This window comes from Sturnus vulgaris, chromosome 22 (assembly GCF_052056855.1).
Source record: "Sturnus vulgaris isolate bStuVul1 chromosome 22, bStuVul1.hap1, whole genome shotgun sequence".
Classification (NCBI taxonomy): domain Eukaryota; kingdom Metazoa; phylum Chordata; class Aves; order Passeriformes; family Sturnidae; genus Sturnus; species Sturnus vulgaris.
The window spans coordinates 1505977-1526942 of NC_142264.1; the positions used below are offsets into that span (position 1 = coordinate 1505977).

At 42.2% G+C, this 20966-nt stretch overlaps 1 protein-coding gene across 1 annotated transcript in view; it reads right to left on the reverse strand.

Moving 5' to 3' along the window:
• Window positions 1–2433: 2433 nt before the first annotated feature.
• Window positions 2434–20966, reverse strand: part of RABGAP1 (RAB GTPase activating protein 1) — a 62484-nt gene continuing 43951 nt past the window's right edge. Inside the window, exons 14-26 of the mRNA XM_014880047.2 lie at window positions 19292–19405; window positions 18497–18571; window positions 16222–16347; window positions 15540–15683; window positions 13992–14033; window positions 13558–13686; window positions 10881–10973; window positions 9779–9889; window positions 6973–7077; window positions 6506–6589; window positions 5638–5709; window positions 4956–5153; window positions 2434–4149 (exon numbers count right to left, since the gene is read on the reverse strand). Of these exons, the coding sequence (XP_014735533.1) occupies window positions 4027–4149; window positions 4956–5153; window positions 5638–5709; window positions 6506–6589; window positions 6973–7077; window positions 9779–9889; window positions 10881–10973; window positions 13558–13686; window positions 13992–14033; window positions 15540–15683; window positions 16222–16347; window positions 18497–18571; window positions 19292–19405 (1416 nt within the window). The 3' untranslated portion in view covers window positions 2434–4026. The remainder of the gene's footprint in view (window positions 4150–4955; window positions 5154–5637; window positions 5710–6505; window positions 6590–6972; window positions 7078–9778; window positions 9890–10880; window positions 10974–13557; window positions 13687–13991; window positions 14034–15539; window positions 15684–16221; window positions 16348–18496; window positions 18572–19291; window positions 19406–20966) is intronic.

Consider the following 20966-nt stretch of genomic DNA (forward strand, 5'->3'; position numbering starts at 1 on the left):
CCTTGGAGCCCTTCCTCGGCTAAATCCACCTCAAACAGCTCGGTTCTACTTCAGTTAGCTCGGTTCCACTCATCTCCCATTCCCTGAGGAAATGCTTGACTTCAATGTTAAACTCAACAAACATGGCTCCCGAGCTGCTCGCCTCACAGCCCGAGTTTCCTACCGTGCCTGTGGCCGGAGTAATCCGAGGGACTGCCCTCAGGTCCCAGATGACACTGTCGTGCTCGTTAGTATGCAGAAAACGCAGCAAAACCAAGCCTGTGTTGCTCAAATGCATTAGGATGTGCAGTGGTAAATTCTAGCAAAATCTCTATGAAGAGACCTTGATGGTCTTTGGCAATACAGAAGGAAAAATACTGCACAATAAAGTGATGAGGAAAGGAGAAAAAATTAAAATAGAAAGCAACCCGCTGAGAGTCCACTGATGGCTCATTTCCAGTTTGTTTTTTTTTTATTTGGGAAGGACTGTCAGTTCAGTTTGTGGGCTCACAGGAGCTCCCCTGGTCCATCAGGGCTCCGGGCACGGGGCTGGGCGAGCCGCCCGCCCGCAGTGCTGCCCCCGCACCCGCCCAGGGCTGGAAAACCTCCTGGATTAAACTCTTATGTTAGGCACCGCCAAAGTGTCTAAAGTTAGGCTGGATGAATGTGAGCCAAGCTGTTGAACAGATGGAGTGAAATCCTCCTCTTGATAACAGGAACTTTATATCACTGCCACAGATAAGAAGGGCAGCTAAAAAAAGTCAGGGAGGTAGTTATATAAATTTCAAGACGGCTTACCAGCAATGCTTAAAGGTAAAACTTTCCGATAGATCCTGAATATCCACTTCCAGCTGCAGACCCTGAGCTGCCAAAAAGTTCTGCAACACAAATGAGATTGTGACACTCGAGCTCCCACACTGAGACCATTGGAACTTAATGGTACAGCACAAACACGCAAAACATTTGGAAGCTGGAGCCTGGGGCACAGGAGATTAATCCCAGCATCAGCAGACTGGCACTGAGCTGGAGTTCAGTGCTCAAACCCAGCTGAGGCACACGTGAACAGAAAGGTGATTGACTACCAGGAAATAACTGTCTCATTAATGCCCAAATGCTACCAAACACACTCATTCCTTTTCTCTTACAGGGCTGTAAAATACTCATGCTTACAGCAGCTCTGACTCAATGTGGTTTTTCTACCTTCCTTATTCATAGTTTTGAACATCTGCAAATTCAATTTCCTCATCTTAGAATTGACCTGCTTCCTTGTCTTTCACACGTAACTGTGCTTCCAAAGATGCACATCTCAGCACTGGATCCATTTTTCTTAATTAGCTTAATTTTCTTAATTGGATATTTCAGATGGAGTTGGATGTGAAATACATTGGTAATATTTATTTCTGAGCTCCAAAAACCTTCAGGTAGGCATCTAAAGTAATCCATGGAAAATGACTACGGAGTGTTTTGGATGAAATGCTGTGAAACAATTATGCATGTTCTGCATCCATACTAAAAAGGGAGCATATGCTGCATGCAATTTGAAGGTAATGTTTATTTAGAGAGTGGAAGAAATCTAAACAATAAAGCAGCTTTTTCTCTTCCCTTGAGTACCTCATTTTTGGAGGAAAGTACACTATCACACTATTTCCCAGTCCCTTTGAGGAAGACAAGTGGATGAAGCGTTCTTGGGTTGCTTCCTCCTGTCCCCTACTTACCTTTAAACTTTCTCTAAAGGTTGCAATTACAGAGAAACTGCACAGCTGACCTTACCAAGGGCTGCACCTCTGGGAAGACAAAACAGCAGAGACCACACACAACCACATAATTCCATTCTCTTAAAGCAAAATATGGCTGGAGAAGTGACATCACAGCAGCCTCCTAGAGCAGGGCTGCTTTCTGAGACACCTTTGGTGGTTTTGGTGACAAGAATCCCTTTGCTCTCCTGGTTATCTCTGCAGAACACAGGGCTGGGAGCGGAGCTGCCCCGTGACCCAATTAGTGCAGCCCTGAAGTCGTGCGGGCTCAGCCACGGCTACAAAACCCTGCTGAAGATGACATGAACCACACTTGACCCCACAGAATTTGTTACTGATGGTGATAAGCAGAGATAGCCTACATTTATTTTGCAGATTCAAGCAGAATTTGGAGGGCCACGGGAAAAAAAAAATGTTCTAAATTGGACATGTTTGAGAAATACTGAGTCACAAGTTTCAAGCTGCACAAGGTCATTCCTGCAGTTTCTTTTTTCAAAGCAAACCCTAGATTTTATTATATAAAACCAGTGTTGGCAGCACTCAGAATATGCAGTCTTTTTTAGCAAAGCCCTTTGCAGCATGACTGTGGTTTCAGTCTTGGAGAAGCCTGCAGATGCTACTGCTTCTACTTTAAGAAGAGAATTAGCTTTATATTGCAAAATATTTAATAATTCTGTTCAAATGAAATGAAACAACAAAATAGTTATACAATTTTACTAGTTTATATTTCAATTCATAAAGTATACACACTGCAACTATGCTACCACAATGTCCACGCATCTAATATTGATGGAGTTACAGTATTTTTTTTGGTATTAAACAATAGAGATAATGTATGCAGTTAAGGAAAAAAGCTTGGACATAGCATGTTCTATCTTGTAGTTACAGAGTACATTAGCTAGCATTAGTACAGTAAACAAGAAAAAGTTAGAAATACAAAATAAACCAAATATCTTTATATACAAACCAGTGCCTCTTATTGTTACCAGCTTATACTCACACTGCACACAAAATTTATCCACTGATGCAATAGATACTTCAGCATAACACAAACCATTATAAATTAAAAAAAATTACAAGGTGCAAAACTCCATTCTACAGCTTTCTGGTGAGAACTCAATACAATCCAAGGAATGAGAACTCCAAGCACGTTTAGCACCTATTAGTGCAACTGCATCGAGCGTGAAAAATGACCTACACCACCTCAGAACGCTACCAGGGAAACGAGTTGGACAGCTAGAGATGCTCGCAGCTACACTCACGCTGTGATTTTTGCCTCATATATATCTCAGTTTATTGTTTCTTTGTCCCATTCATACCTATGTGCAAAACTAAAACCTGGGAGCTCTGTCGGAGCTCCGCAGAAGGGCCTGCTACAGCCGGGTAAAAACAAACAAACAAACAAAAAACAAAACAGAAACCTGACAAAACCCAGACAGACTCCATTGAATGTCAGACCATCCACATAATTCATGTTCTCAGCAGTCCTGGTGCTGGGCATTTGAATGCTGTTGATATGTGGATCAAACAATATGACACAAGTGAAACGGAAATTTGCCCACAATTCCGATTATTCTTGTCTAGCACTTCAACAAGTCTCTCCCAGCCTCTGGTGGCGAATTTGTTTGGCAGCCCATGCCAAAAAAGCCCAGAGTTGCATAGAATTGATTAGTAACAGAAAGAAATGCCAAACACAGAGAGATGGATGCTGCATCTACTAAAACAAAGTGGGGTTGCTCGACAGGAATGCTGAAATCATCCCCATTCATAAAGCAAAACATGTCACCTCCTACTCTCCATTTCCTACCTCTGGGGACTGCTTTCTGGCACTGATGTAGTTCTTGATAAACTTGTATTTTTTTGTTGCATTTTTTCTTTTTTTTCTTTTTTTTTTTAACTTTGTTAGTGACACTTTTCCTTTCAAATAAAATATTAAAAAAGGTTATAACTGTAAAAAAACCTATCATATGTAAACTTAACAATTAGGGTTTGGTAAGTTCTCGTACCTAGTCTGTGAAAAGCCTCCAGCCAGACGCAGAATGGAGTGTTTCTCGGAAGAGCTTCAATCTAGCTACATCACCTGTTAAATATCAGTAGTATGAACATCCCATGTCTAGCAATAAAACCTCTCTTGTGTTTCCATCCTCTTTATCATTGACCTATTGAAATCCTGACATGCTGTGTTTCTATTATATTTACATTCTGGTCCTCTCATGTCACAGAATTAAACATCTGGCCAAGGAAGGCAACAAAAGGTGTTGTGTTAAGAAGGTGTGTTTGACAGAACTGCCTTTCAACAAGTCTCTTTTCCTTGGACTCCAGTCACTGTTTTTATAGAGCTTATTGTTCTGTTGAACCACGTTTTCTTTGCAGCTTGTACTTCATTCAGGGCCAGACCCAAATGGTGCTCCAAATCCTGCAGACAGAAGAGTAATTTCATTAATTTGTTACATAGTCACAGCACAAGGTTATAGGAGTTAAAGCTGGAAGGCTCTAGAACATCTACAAACTCTCGGCCACTTGAGAAGTTAAACAAGTCTTACATAAATTAAAAGCAGCACAAGAAGCTGACAAAGAGAAAAAAAAGCTTTGAAAAGCAAAACAAGACTTGTGTCATTGCCCTTAGTGAAACATTCCGCTTTCTTCAGTACATCCAAACTCTTTAATTCTTATCCATCTGAGGAGGAGCTATTCCCACAGGAAGTGGACTTTCTACAAACTAATTTTTACCTTTCAGTGAACAAGCTGCACTGACATACCAGTTTTAGGTTAAAAGCACAATGTTGTCATATTTTACAGAAATACTTGAGGTACCTGGAGTGCTTTGCAATCGTGTTTTAAGAAACATGTCTAACATTTGTCAATGTTACTTCTTCATTTAGCACTGATTGTGAGATAAAGACATGCATGATTCAGTACTCTGTCAGAGCTTGGGTTCCTTCCAAGCAGTTGCAGGAGATCAGGCAGCCAGCACTGCACTGCAGACAGGCAGATGTCTGGAAGCTGTAGTGGCTGCTAAATACAGTTCATGCAATTTCAATTATATCGTCTGCATACAGCAAGTTTCAGACGCAGTGTTTGGTTAAATAACCCATGCAGGAAATAGCAGGTTAGGGTTTCAACCAACAGGATCTGTTCCAATCCCTCTACAACTCACACACACATTCTTCTAGGAATGCAGACACGCTGTACAGACTACAAACCAAACTTCCAGAGCATTACCTGTATTTTACATTCCGCCTCCACAAGCTGCAGCTTGGTCTGGGCCAGCTCGAGCTCCATTTCCCTCAGCTGGTTCTTCAGTGTTTCCTTCTCCTCATCCGTGTCCTCGTCTGAACCATCCTTGGCAGTGCTGGCAACCTTCACACGGCCCTCCTTACTGAAGAACTGGCGGCAGTGCTCGCAGTCATCCACCTTTTGCTAAAGTAAACACCTGGCAGTGAGCAACGTGCTGGGGATGTGATCAAAGCCTGCTCCTGCCTCAGCTCTGGGAGAGCAGCTCAGTGCCACAGGAGCCACTCATGGGGAGCCACAGCTGAGCAGGAGCTCCTGCCAGCCCCAGACTCACGACTTTGGAAACACTGCTGGGTTATTTTGCTGCAGTAATGGGCTCTGTCCCTCCCCCCTGTTTCTTTAAGGTAAAAGACAGAGAATCTCTTCTAGAAAAAAAAAAAAAAAAAAAAAAAAAGACCACTCAAAAAAAATCCCAGCATCAACATTAGCATGCAACCACTACAGCATGAGAGGGCTCACCTTTCCTCCCAGATCCCCCTCTTATAATCTTCTCTTTTACCTATGGGACTCTCAGCCACCATTTTAGTAATGAAATAAATTGTGTGTTTGCTGCTATGATTTTGCTAAGAGATTGAAACATTGTAGACTCTGGATCTATCTGGTCTCTTACCCGTATTTTCTCAATTTCAGCTTTATTTGCTGTTTGTTGCTTTTCCAGTCGCTCACTCAGCTGGGAACAAATCTGACAAGCAAAATTATGTTACCACACCATTTATAAATGTAAATTCCTTCCCAAATGAATGCTAAAGCACAAATAAATGCTGCTGCAATATTAACATGGATAGTCTAAGGACTCTTAGAAAGCTGGAAAAATTGGGATGCTGCATTAAGCTGTCTCACTGTACATTTTCCCATTCTCTGTATATTCTATCCCCACAGGAAAAGGTGCAGTTCCAACATAAGTTATTAACAGTTTGGCCTTGCTAAAGGAGACAGAAAAGGTTATGAATAGCAAGGCCCTTTTGTTGCCTTTGCGAGAAAAGAACATGCAAGACAGAGTAGAAAAAAACCCTAATTCATTCCCTGAGACCTGATATGGGCCTACTAAAGAGACACATGAATTTGCTCCCTTGATACCTTGTAATCAAGAGCTTGAATGCCAAAGCAAAGCCTTGAAAGGAAAAAGGCATCTTTTTTTTATTTCTGAGGTGCATTTGATTGACAACAGAAAGGTGAGAGAGAAGCTTTTTTTGGCATGAGGTGAACCTTTGATATCCAAGAGCCCATCTGAACAAGGTTTGGCTGTAACTGAGGCTGTGGTCACTGCTGATCTACAAATACCCACATCAGGGGCAGACAGGACTGACCACTTCAGGATCAAAGAAAATGCAAAACCAGCCACAGGCTTCCCATTTAGAAAAGCTAAACTGCGTCCTCAAATGCATGGCGCAGATGATATTAATTTCCAGAAATCTCCTAAAATACCTGGAAGTCTTGTACTTTGATAGCAAACCACATCATCAGGAAGTGGTACTTACCTGTTTGTAGTCACCAATAATAGAGCTGTTCTTTTTGATCTCTGACTCTGCCTTATCTAGTTCCCTACGACACATTTCCTTCAGCTGTAGGGGAAAAAAAAAACCAGCAAAGAAAGGCTTTATACAGTTGTAGTCTGAAAAATACCCAGGTTGTATTTCTTCCTCCTCCTTAACCTCACTGCTCTGCTTTACCCAAGGAAAGGAAGGATTCAAAAAGTGCTGACAGCTGAAATCCTGCACTGCCTCTCTGTGCAGCATCTGGCACAGGCTGTGACTTTGTGATTTCAAGTTAAAAATTCCCCACCCTATGAAGCACCTGGCAGGAAAATGCCAAATTCTGCTTTGCTGACGTCCTTTACAGCACAGAAGAGGGACCAACATGACTTAGAACATTAAGCCCTTCCCACACTTGTCACTTTTTATTTTTATCATTTCCGTAACAGTGAGAATGACAGAAATGCCCCAACCTGAGCAGATTCTTCCTCCAGGCGCCTCTTTTCTTCTTCTGCATCAATCAGCTTCTGTTTGGTCATTAGCAGCTCCTTATTGAGGGCATCTGCCTTCTCCTCTGCCTGAAACACAGAGTGGAGGCTGAGCAGAGGCTTCCCTGCTGTGCCTCCACCAGGACAGAGCCAAGAGTGCAGCCATTCCAGTCTTATTAAGGTTTGGTTCATTATTATTAAAAAAAATAAAACTTTAGTCTGAAAATTATTTTTCTAAAACTTCCCATCTGCAATAGCAAAGCAGCAACACATCAAAATTAATGACATGCACCATTATACTCCAGCCATCCAAAATGCCTCCTTGAATTCAGTGATTAATTTTAGCAAAACTGGAGTTGCTAAAGAAATCCAATACCAGAAATAAGTTTCATTTTCTTGTCCAGTCTGGAAGTTGACCAATACATTCTGAAGACAACCAAAGGCACAGAACAGTTCACAATGTGCAAGATCAATAAAAGACTCTAACCAGCTCAGACCTAAGTTTAATTTGCAAACATTCAAACTTGCAATGAAAACAGAATTAATGAAAAATGCCTCTAGAACATTTAAAAAGCCCCCAGAACTCTCTGACACTTGCCAATGGATTTGATACCATCCCAGAAAATACTGCATGAAAAAACTGAGCTGCTGAAGCAAATATAAGTCAGGCCCCTCTCTCCTTCCTCCTCTTAAGGGAAAGAAATGTCCCACAAGAAACCAACAATCCCTTTTACTGCAGTTTTTTAAGTATGAAAATATATTGTTGAAAAATTTCAAGCTCTTTATAAACTACTAAAACTCTGCAAAGTTAAGACATCTTTTCCTGCCTCATACACACAACACAGCACTTCCCAATAGGTGTATGGATTCTATATAAAAATAGATCAATAACTCAACTGATATATAAAATCTTCAGAAAGTAGCTGTACCAATTCCCTTCAAAGGAAGAAAATCAAAAAGTGAATTTTGGTCCCTTAAAGTCCTGCTGATCCTTTAAAACAGACTGCAAAGGCAAAGAGAACATCTTTTCATTACAGATGGGGTTTAAGCTGTTTTAAAGTTAAAGAACACTGGGATGTAGGAACCCAACAACAGTAGAAAAATGAAGCCTATTTTCTGGTCTAGTGAAAGGATATTAAGGAAATTCTTGTATTTCCAAATGCTTTGTTTTGATCTTTTAGGTTGCAGATTTCAGACATGCCATGCAGGTATCAGAAAAGGTGTGTTAAACAATGTCCTTTGGAAACTTTCCTTTCAGGACCTCAGGCTGCCAGAATGAAACTTATCATTTCAGGTTCCAATTAGAAGAATTAATCATGTCCTGAAGTAGGATCAAACCTACCTATCTCCTCCCAGGGGATAACCCAAATGCTGCCAACATCATTTGCCATCTTTGAATACAAGACTATTATATATCAAATTCAGCATTGCAGTTTTGCCTAATTTTGTTCCCCTCTCAGCTCTCCATTAAAAAAAAAACCCAACAATGTAAAAGTATAACTGTGTCTCATACAGGCCCAAGCAGCCACAAACAACAGTTAAAAACTGATAGAAAAAAGTTTCTTCAGGACAATTTTTGCTGGAGTCCATCTCCTGAGTGCCACTGCTGGGCTATCACCAGTGTGAGGCTTCAGGAAGCTTCACTAATGAAGGGAAAAAGCCCAGGTAAGAGGAGGTGAACACACCAATGTGTGGGGAAAACCTGCTTCTAGAACATTCTTCTGTGATCCACATTTTAACACCTAAGAACAGCAGATGTAATAAACCCAAAAGTCCTGAACCAAACCTCATTAAAGCAACATTCCCCCATTGGCATCAACATTTACTATGAATAGTTTTCCAACAGCAAGTTTCCAGGAGACCGTGGGAAACTTTAAATTGTCTGAGGCAGATCCAATGAAACATTTCAAAGCCTGTCAGCTCCTGCACTGTGCAACTTTCAGAAGTCATTTTCCTTTGAGATTTCAGAAATGCACTTATCTTGGTACAGGACAAGAATGGCAAAACATGAGCACTTGAACTCTTCCCCTCATCTCCCCAAGCACACTGAATGTGTTGTGGCCTCCCCTGTGCTAGAAATGCCTGTACCTTTCTGTCTCTGCATGTCCTGGAAAAAAAAAAGAAAAAGCATATCCTAATAAAATCTCCCACAATTGAATATGTAAAGAAGGGAGTGGGACAGAAAGCTGAAAAAAAACCCTTCTGTAACACAAAGCAAACCTGAAGTTTCCTCCTGAGAGCTCTTCTGATCTGGAAACAGCCCAGGATGAGGAGTTCACACGGGCAGATTCCAACAAGCCAAATGGAAACCACAACAACATTTCCAGAGTTGCCTGAGGTACCTGAGAACCTGATCCATGCAGAGCCAGACAGACTCAGACTTTCAAGTTTATCAGGCACTTTGCAAAACCTGTCTGCTGTGAAATTGTATTCATAAAAATCCCAGGAAAACACAAGCCAGCATCCACGTTATGATCTCTGTGATGGTTCAAAGACTTGACACAGCTCCTGCTAAACTTCCTTAAAGAAAAGAAAGCAACTACTCAAGTATAAGCTCTCCTTTCCCTTCAGTCACTCTGACTGCTTTTCAGAATAATGAATATTTCAGTCAGCACTCCAGTTTCCCATGGAGCTCTGCCACAGGCCTATACACTGTCAGTGTGCAATATGGATGTGGAGGAGGGAATCCTGTCCCACACGGAAAAAGCACTCCATGGATGTCCTCTCCAGTGAGAGAAGGAACAAGGAGTTAGCCATTGCCTGCCCTAGGCAGCCTGAGGACGTGACTTACATTGTCCAAGTCCTTCCTCAGTGCAATCTTGCTGGTGACCAGCTCGTGGGCGAGGTCGTCGTTCTCCTGCTCCAGTCTCATGTTGGCTTCCTGCAGGCGCCGGTTCTCACGCTGGGGGGACACAGAGGGAGTGAGGGACAGGGACAGGGACAGGGGACAAGGACAGGGGCTGCCCAGGGGAGTGTCTGACACTCAGAGCTGCCTGTGCCTGCACACCAATGCCCACCTTGCTTCTCCAGTATGCAAACACAACTCTACCTGCATAGAATTCCCTGCCATAGTGTAAATGTAAAATAAATACAGGATAAGCCTTGAGAAGACAGCAGGTATAAATAGCTCTGCTCAGCCATTACTTGTCAAGCTACAGAAATGTTTTTGAAGCCTGCAGTAGTAGGGGAATCATTGTGCCATCGATACCTTGCCAGGAGTTTCCTATAAGTACTGCTTTTCTTGTTTCAAAATTGAATTTGCATGCCAGAAACAGGTAAGAGAGGAGAATCCTGGGAAAAATACTCTATTTTCTCTCTCTTGTTACAACTTGTTATCCAGCACACAAACGGATACTAAGGAAAGTTTACATAAAACTTCTCTGATTAAAACACGTTAATTTATTGTATCTCTGTCTCTGTGTGTGTTATTGTGGTATGGGTATCCATATGTAAATTCACATGTGTAATTTATCCCTGCATTACATTTATATGATAAATAAACTATTTATACAATTATATGCCCACTGCAGTATACATAATTTGAAATTAGAAGAGGAGTAAAAGTGGGAGCATAACCATGGCAGGCAGAGTTAGAATCAGTCAGACATTTCCTTTCTGTTCATGGCTTGTGGTGCAATCACACATTAAACAGGCTCTACTGAACCAGTTCTATAAGCCCAAATAAAAATTCATGCTATTCCTTTTCTTGCACAGCTGGGCTCACAACAACCCCATCCTGATCAACATTGCCAATAAAGAGACATTCCCTTCACGTTCACACAGCTGATTCCCCTGTTGCATCCAAATTGGTCAGAAAACAAAACCAGCTCAAAAAAGAGTCAAAGTAGCAACTTCCTGTTTGTTAAATCAGACTGGAGAAGGTAAAGCATTACCTCAAATCTTTCTATAGGATCCTCCTGTTGAGCCTGCTGCTCTCTCATGGCATGATATTCCTTTTCATATTTCTTCAGCTTCTTCTGGCTAATCTAAATTAAAGCAGCCCATTAGTTCCTACCCAGAACATCAATAAAAAACCCCAACACACACAGAACAAGCTTCAGGCAACTCCTGCCTTCTACAAAGCACAGCTCATGGCTTCCCCCAGTTCTGAGTGTCAAACCCTCAGGTGTGGCCAAATTCAATATAATGACAGCAGCCTCTTTGTGTGCAATACAGGGAAGGTTGCAAAAGGCACCCAGAGCACCCTGCCCCAGCTCCCCCTTGGTGCTGCACAGCTCCCTGGTGCTCCTCACACTGCAGAGCTTCAGCAGAACAGAACCCCAGGGGACATGGTTCATTTTTGGACTGGCCTGATGCTGAGCCTTCTTCAGCTGCTTTTTCAGCTGTAACATTTATCATCACACAGAAGCATTTGGTTTACTTTACATGAGACTGTAAATGGTGAAAGGGCAAGTGCAGGCTCAGCTGACATTTCTGCCAGTGTCACTCAAGCCCAGCAGAAAACAGCCCTGTGTCCAAGGTGTCTGGGCAAGCAGCAGCACCTCGAGTGTTCTGTCCTTGTCTCTGACACACACAGCACCAGCAAAGCCACCCTCACAGGCCCCCACGTTCCCCTTCTGTGAGAAGGGACAGAAAGGTGATGCTGAATTCAGTAATTTGTACCCAGAGTTCCAGTCCTGCAGGGACAGGGAGCACAAGGGAAGCTGTAACAGATCCTGACCAGCATTTTCCTGGTGTCACCTGTGCCAGAGGTTACAATGGCAACACAGACCACACCAAGGTCACTGTGAGCATTTCACATGCAAGACATTATGCATCTAAATGAAATCTCTAGCATTAAAAGTTACACCTAAACATTATTATTATCTCATTAAACCAAATAAATTTAAAAGCTACGGCTAAGATTTCCTCTTTAAAAACCCTTTTCTGAGAAACAGGTTGAATTTTACACGCATAAATGACAGGCAGAATGGAAAACGTGTTTGGTTTCCCTTAAATCCGGTTTTCTCACTCCCAGCCTTCCCGGGAAGGAGCTGCAGAAAGCGGTGGCCAAGCTCCCTCTAGCGAGAGCTGACCAGAAACTCCTCTCTGCACCCGGGGGAACATTTCGGAGATGCCAACCATTACCTGGAGTCGCTCCAACCTCACCACAACTGCAGGAGTTATTCCTGCACCCTGGGCACCCACCTAGAGAATTAACCCTTCACTGACAATGGAGCCGGTAACCTGAGGACATTGTTTCACTGCACTGCCCCTGCTCAAACACTACCCAAATTTTGGGGTTTCACACCCTAAATCTCCTGCAAGGTAAAGTTAGATCCTGACAAGTGAGGCATCTGCTATGCCAGAAAAAAGGAAGGCAGGCACACCACTGTATTTTCATCTTCTGTTTTTCAAGTGTATTAAGCCAGTTTTGCCTTTTTTAGGTGATCTTGAGCAGATTCGTCATTGTCATAAATTCTGGGCACGGGAGGCCTGGTGAAGTCAGCAGGGATTCTGGGTTTGCAGAAATGAACACTGATGTCCCACCACATCTTTTCAGCGGCACAGGAGGCAGCAGCAGCTCTGTTAACATCTGTTGCCCAGAGAGGTGAACTCCCCATCCCTGGAAGTGCCCAAGACCAGGCTGGACAGGGCTTGGAGCAACCTGGGATAGTGGAAGGTGTTCCTGCCCATGGCAGGGGTGGAATGAGATGAGTTTGAAGGTCCCTTCCAATCCAAACCAGTCTGGGATTCTATGACTTGATGGCAACACTGAGGAGTGACTTTAACAATCTGATGTCTCCAGCTGATCACTTCCTGACCTCCTTTCCAGCAGAATGCTGTTCTAATCACAATACCTTAGCCAGGCTACTTCTCCCTTCCTATAAATTATTTATCTTGATATCAGGCCTTCTTCTGCTCAAAGAAACACTTCCAAATGCAGAGCTGGAGATTTCTACTGACAGCAAAGGACTCATATTTTAGGTCAAGGAAAGCAATTACATGCAGCACTCCCATCAGGGGGGTGAGACAGAAGTGTTCTGTGCTGAGCCCAGCAGAGCTTCCTCCACAACCTCCCCTTTAATGCCCCCAAAGCACCCAGCACTCCAGGACACCATGGGCAGCCTTGCCCTGTGCAGACTGCTTGTGCCACTCCACAAAGCACTGGGAACACAGGGAATTTTGGCAGAGTGGGAAGAGGAACAAATTGTTATTTGGAAACATAAAAGGCAAATGCACTCATTAGGATGATGTGAACCAGATCCATGTGGAACATTTAATCTGTGGCTAATGCTAAGTGATTAGAGAGATAAAATAGCTTTATTCTTGATTATTCTGTAATTTCTACATTAGTTTCACACAAGATATGCTTGAACTCTGTGCAGAATACTGGTATCCACACTGCTACTACACCTGGGTCACAAAATGCTGGAATGTTAACACACCAGAGAAGTTGTGTGCTTCCACACTGACACTACAAAGAATTCCTCTAGGGAATTTAAGGAAAAAGGACACTTTGAACCAAAATTAATGTCCATGATCATAGCCAATGAACGTGCACTTGCCCCTGGGGCTGGAGGCAGGAGCTCTCCCAGGCTGAGGCTGCAGCAGCCCCTCCCAGCTCACCTTCATGTTGCAGGCCAGCTCCATCAGCTTCTTGGCGTTCTCCTCGGAGCGGTAGCGCTTGGGCAGCTGCACTCGAAAAAACTTCAAAGCCCCTTCAAAGTCAGTCAGCAACAAATCATCCTTGGTAGTCTGGAAACAAGGACAGAAACATCAGGAAAAGCCAACTGTTCTACAGTTATTGAATCCCAGAGACAATAAAGGCACAACAGCTTTGGAAAGCTGCAGTAACATTGCTGCTTCTTAACCTTCTGCAAAGAGTGTTTGTTTCTATTTCTGCAACCTTCTATTCCACCCCCCAAAAAAAGCACTGTTCTGCACAGGACATGCCAGATCACAGCACGTGTGCCACAGGCAGTTGTTAGCTTCTCAAAAAAAAAACAACATATTTTTGTAACAGGCATCTTAATTTTTACAGTGTAACATTGTATACTCACTTTTAACAATCCCAATGCGACATTGAAGATAACACTTATTCCCTGGAAAATAAAAATAATGACAAAATAATTTAATTTCTTACTATTTACAAGCTTGGATAGGAATTTATTTGGTGGGTTTTGTTGTTTGTCTAATTTCTGTGAAATGGAGAACCAGGATAAATATGTAACTAGGTGCTACATAAATCAAAGGCACAAAGAATGACTTTGCAAACAATGGCAAAATATCTTTACTGGAGAGTCATTATAGAGAGCAAAACAATCAACACCGGTTTTACTACCTCCTTAGCAGTCTGAAACTCTAAAATTACGTTGTACACTTTATTTTATTTCTTAATGAGCAGTTGTCAGCTCAAGATAATTTAACTTCTGAAAACAGTGATTCAAATGCAGTAATATATATACACCAATATATTAAATTCTGGTCTTCACAAACTGTGATAATTCAAGCAATGAGAAAGAAAGTGACTCACTTTAGGACAGAGTCCCACAGCATCTATTCTGCCTCTACTCCTCAGAAGAGTTCTATTCATATTGTCCAATTAAATTAAATACAAACAGTTCTGTAGTCAGGAGTAGCTCACACTTTCTCCAGGGGTCCCACTCATAATCATGACACATTGCTCATGTTATTTCAAGATCCTGCCTTTCTTCTTCCCACTAAGTTATTCTTTCACTATTACTTTAAAATGATGAAAAACTTCTCTGTGAGCACATTTACTATTTATGAATTGAAAATGTGTTTCTAAACAAACAGAAGTGATTTTCTCCATACCATCTGCTGCTTTCTATTCCACTGGCACATGGACAAAGCAAGCAGCAGACACAGGGAAAGGGCAAAAACATTGACCAGGAGGTTTGTGAATGCTGAAAATCTTCAGTAAAGGAAAGGCAGGAAATCAGCACTTCACAGGAAGCAGTGCAGATCCCAGAAGAATGGATGCAGAAAGTTACCCAGCAAATCATTAAATAACTCAAGGATGCTTCAGGAAAAAATGGGATTTGTTCACTGATGGTAGCAAGTGCTGGCTGTAATTACACTGCTCTAAACATGATCACAGACAACATCTCAATAAAAAGAATTTTGCTCTCTAAATGTAAGTTGTGGAATATAGACAGACTTCAAGTTCTCCAGGAGAAAGAATTTCAAGCTTGTTAGATTACCAGCATGAGAGTTAGCTGGGCCATTTTATACACAGTGGCCTCCATGCAATAATATGACAGGAAAAAAGAAGTCATCGTTGTGTATAACCTGACTTCAGAAGAGAGGAACCCAAATATTTGTAAATCAGCTCTCATCACACTGTACAGTCTTTTCACATACTGCCATAGGGAACAGGAGATTATAATCTTTTATATACCTATTGATTCTCAATTTGTTTTGTCAAAATGCTTAGAATCCTTGTCATTACAGAAATATAACACTTCTAACATAAAAATATCACACGCCTTGCTCTGAGAGAACAGATAGTAACAAGGACATGAACCAAGATAGTGACAAACTGTCAAAAGCTGGGAGCTGTGCAAGTCTCCAATTATAACACATACCTCACAAAGGAGTAAGTCAATAATATGGAAGACCATGTAGAGAGGGAATTTTGCAGTGAACAGGGTGAGGAACCACTGGGAAGCATACATGTGTGCTTCAAGGCTGATGTCCAGAAAGTGGTTATACAGATCAGGAATGTATTCCTAAGAGTGAAAAAAAAAAGGACTGAAATTAATTTAGGCTATTTTGTAACTGTAGCTGAACCCCCAAATTACAGAAAGGAGTTGGGTAGTGACCATCAGTGCAGGGTCCTGCATCCAGCAGGCCTGGGGGGATGCCCAGCAGGGCCCAGCAGTGGCTGTGCTGAACCAGAGCCACAGCAGAGCCACTCCAGCTGTCAGGAACATCTGCCTTCAGCAGCAGCACCACACTGCTCCTGAGACCTCTGCTACAAACACCACTCACCCTTCCTCACAGCTCACAAACACCACTCACCCTTCCTCACAGCTCACAAACACCACTCACCCTTCCTCACAGCTCACAAACACCACTCACCCATCCTCACAGCTCACAAACACCACTCACCCATCCTCACAGCTCACAAACACCACTCACCCATCCTCACAGCTCACAAACACCACTCACCCTTCCTCACAGCTCACAAACCCCATTCATGCAGGAGGAGCAGCCAGAGCTGCATTGCAGGCTCAGGTCCATCCACCCTCCCCGTGTGAGCCCCACCTGCATGAGGCGCTCCAGCTGATAGAACTTGCAGTGCAAATCTTCAAAGTTCTGTTTGAAAAGTTCCCTGAGTCCATAATCAAACATGATTTTGACCAGAACACTGAAAGCTTGCTCCTCAGGCATCTGTGAGACAGGAAGGTGGATTTAGCACTGAGCATTAAAACCCTTCACAATCAGGTCAACCTGCCTGAACCTCCCTTCTCCTTCTGACTGAAATGCCACTACTTTTTAATCCAGTTTAAATGTAAGCAAGACTATTATCACACAAAATGAGGTTCAGTGTTGCAAATGGCATTCTAGTGGAATAAACCACCTCTCAGTCACTCAACTAAAAATACATCCCCAGACATGAAGACCAAAGCAGTTTCTTGGTGTCTTTGTTCCAGAACTCAGCAGAATCTGAATCTTACAGATTTTGACCAGGCTAACCCTTTGTCACCCACATAAAATAAGGCAGAAGCAGTATGAATAGAGGATGTTAAGAATAAGGGAAAGATTCTGTTTAATGATGTATTTCCCTCCTCCAATGGCATTATTAGATTTGATATTTATTTATTAGATGACATGAATAAGAGAGACCAGTAGCTGCTAACAGAAGTTCCACACCTCACAACTCAGCACTGGTTTGGGAAGGTTCAATGTCCCTCTCCTGCCAAAAACTGAAGGAAAAATCAAAGCTTATCAGTGTTTTGACATTTCTCCCTGCCCTTAAAATTCAGTTTTAATATCTCTCTAGAAAAGTCTGATTTCAGGTCAATTGCTGGTTTCTATAAAGGACAGAACATCCATCTCAAGTATTCTATTATTAATCTGCAGATGGAGTTTATTAAAACAGAAAACTTTGCTGAAACATTCCAAACTGGTAGCAAAGGACTCGCAGAAACTTAATTTCCTTTTCTGCAACATTTGTTTTTATTATTTATTTTCCCTAGCCACACTCCAAAGGCTGACTTCAAAGAGAATCAAATAAAAACAAACTTATTTGAAATGTAGCTTTTCTTTAAATGCATACATTATTCCCAGAAGCCACAAGTATTATTGAAGAGAGAACTCTGGAATAACACATGGCTCAGTCATGAGAGTGAATCTCTCTAAGGCAAGGGACCCTGACAATGAAAATCTACAAGCAAGCACATCTGTTTCAGTAAAAGTTGTTCCCATAGCAGGAAGCATTGCCCTTCTCTATCTGATTCAGTGAGGAAATAAAGAATTAATTGCTCATCTAGGAAATATTTCAGATTACAGTTACAAAGAACTAAAAGGTTGTTATCATTAATCACTTGGCTTTTGTTTCACAAGAATGGAGTTTATAATCTCTTCTGTATCCTCCCCTGACTTTACAACAGTATGGAAAATCCTCCCCTGAAGGCCAGACTTCCTCTTCCACCAAAAACTGCAGAGAACTCTTCATGCTCAGCCCTCTATGGCAGCAACAGTGGGGAAAAGGAACCTCAAAGCACTGCTGGGCTCAGGAACGCTGCAGTTCCAACTACCCTTGCAACAGAAACACTGACAAAAAGCTGATATTTGAAACAGAGCAGTCTATAAATATACAAATACAGATTTCTAATGCTCTTGTATTTCCCAAGTGTGAGTGAATCTAAAACTTTTGCTCCTGACAACCATAAATCTCTCTCTAACTTCTGAACATGCCAGCAATTAAAGGATATTACACTGATGAGATCACTTCTATCAACAGCAATTAAGTTTAAAAAAGCATAATACAGTTTCTTTTAAAAATATGAAGGTATTATTGTATCCTTCCCTAACCTCTCAAACCAAGAAGCACAAAGACCTACAGGACAAGAGCCCACAGGCAGCACAGCCTGCACTGAGACCTAATGAACTGACATCCCTTCAATGTCCTAAATACTCCTCTGTGTATACAGCACATGGCAAACACCATCTGTATTTCTGACTGATTCCAATAGAAACACCTTATAAAAAGCTTAAATCTGACCTTGAAACCCTCAACAAAAACATTTACAGTGTTGTCTTATACACAAATTCCATGCCTACTACTGCTCATGAGTGCAAGCCTGAATGGAAGGGGTCCTAGTACAGAACACAAGGGCATGAACACTGAGTCCTTACAAACATCACAGCACATTTTAAACAATGTACTCTTCCCCGTTTAAAATCACTTTATTACTGAGCAACATATAAGTGGATGTGTGCCCTGCAACCCTATGAGCTCAGAAGTCTGTTCTAGACAAGTGGAGCAATATTTATTGTTAGGTCTGAAAGAGCTGAGGGTAAAGGCACCACTTACATGTAACAGCAGCACAGCAGCAAGGAATGACTGGCCTTGGCAGTAGCCAATCTCTTCATCATACACAGAGTAGGCCTAAAAGAGGAATCAAGATTTTACTGGTACCTGTCTTAAGCTAACAACCACAAATAAAACAGAACACTGCATTGAACACAGCTCCATACAATTCCCAAGGATGGAGTGCAGCCACTGCCATTCTAGCTAAGGGAAAATCTGTATGACAGCCAAAGTGGGATACAGAGAGGCAGTGCCTGCTTCCAGTGATGCACCAATGTTGCTGCAGCCTATTAAACCACTTATCTGAGTGCTTTTATCTCTAAATAGGTCTCACAGGGATGTTAGGAAGAGGGAGAAACACTAGGAATTCAAAAGAAAGTGCTGGAAGCTTAAACCATTCCAGCTCAGATACCTGAATACACTGAGCTGTCCATTTCTGCTTATATTTTTTCCTTTCAATAATCAGCTTCAGTACATGCCTATGGCTTTATAACCTTTATGGAGGTACATAGTCATCTCCAGTTACATAATTTGTCCAGCTTGATCCAGGCTGACAGGTCAGGAATGATGTGAAGTCTTTGCACCAAACACTTTAGTGCAGAGGAATCCAGAAGGGCTTTAGGTCCCCTTTGTGAATAACCAGAGGCAGCCCAAAGCTACAATGGCAACAGCCTGAGCCTGGTGCCAGAGGCCCTCACCCAGTGCCAACACCTCCCCCTTCTTCTCAGCCAACAGTCACACTGCTGATGATGTTGAATACAAGTTACCAAAACCAGCTCAGAAGAATCTGAAGAATACCTTGCATATTTTATACAGGGAGTCCTGGCCATCTCCCCCAGTATCTTTAAAATAATCATGGGCAGGGAACGTTCGATTGATGTCTCTGGTGATGGCACTGTCCTGTGGAGACTCCTACCAGAGAAAGAAAATAACATGCAAATTAAAACACATCAAAAGAATATAAATTACAATATGCTAGGATTGAGACTTGGGAGATTAGCACTCGGGTTCTGTGCACTGATGTATATTTAACAATGTACCCCAGCAGAGCTGGCAGCTGCAGGTTACAGCTGGGATAGATTTGGGTACCTCAGCACATCTGGGGAGGTCAGAGCGTGGCAGAAGGAGCTCACACACACTCACACAGCTCATTTGTGTTCCAGGCCAGGCCAGTGCAGATGCAGCCACCCCTCAGAGATTCCTGGATGCCAGCACAGCCCAGGCACACTCCTGGGATGTCACAACTGCAGGAGCCCCAGGCAGCTGCAAGCAGCACTGTCCAAAATGCTGCCCCTGAGGTTCAGCTTGAGGAACCACTCCCCATCCCCTCCTCAGAACTCAATTAGAGAAAATAGATGAGCATGAGCCCTAGGGAGTGTCATACAGGAAAACATGAGGGAATGCAGGGACAGGCCCTGTATGAGCTGGGATTTCAGCATGAGGAAGATGGAACTTTGTTCTCTACATCACTCTGACACCATCAGTTTCAGATACCTTGGACATCTGGAAAGATGAACAGTAAAAAAAAAGGGGTTTAATCTACCCAAAACCCCCATGTTTCTCCTAGGCAAATGGAAAAGGCTTAGAAGTAAAAGATGGCAAAAAAGTACACGATGTAATCAGTGTAAGGAACACTCAATACAGCTTGCAGTTCTTTTTCTTATCAAAATGATTTTTCAAACAACAACAACAACAAAATTACCACAGTGTGCTTCATTTTCTCTTCTGATTTTAATCCAAGGTTAATGCTCCTCTCTGGGGCTTAACACAGACATTTCATTAGGAAAGCATTATGCTGCTATTAGAATCACAACCAGATTGTTTTGGAAATTATATCAAAAGTACTGTTCAGCATTCCAATTTGATAATAATTAACATGGTAAAGAAGTCTGTCTCATTATAAGGAAATCAGAAACAAACAAAATCAAACGCTCAATAAATTTCATATAAATAAATACCTTTTAAGTCAAAGACAATTATGCTAATGGCTGGCTGTCAACTTCAGCTGGTTTTGCAAGCAGGGAAAGACAAAGCTCAGAAAAAAATTCTGCAAACTTTAAACATGTGAATACAGACTTAGTGACAACTTTTAGTTTCTTACAAGTTTGCAAGACTGAATTCCAGTGAAGCACTCCCAGGAGCACAGGCTCTGGCCACTGCCAGCAGCATCTGTGGTACCACACAAGTGCCTTTCCTGAGAGTCACCTGTGCTCTGCTGCAATGGCAAAATCATCTCAAATCCACTTGCCTTTTAATCCACTTATTTAACAGCAGAGACCAAAGCATCTGGTTGGAAACTCTTAAGAGAGGATTCCCAAACAAATCACTCATTATGGCTAAAGAGAACTAATTAGTGGCCGCTCTGGCTTTGCGTGACTCGCCCAGCTCTTGACTCCTGTGTCTCAGTACAATTCCTCAAGCAATCCAATGTGAGTTCCTGCAGCTGAAACACAGCTTGGGGAGAGGAAAATCA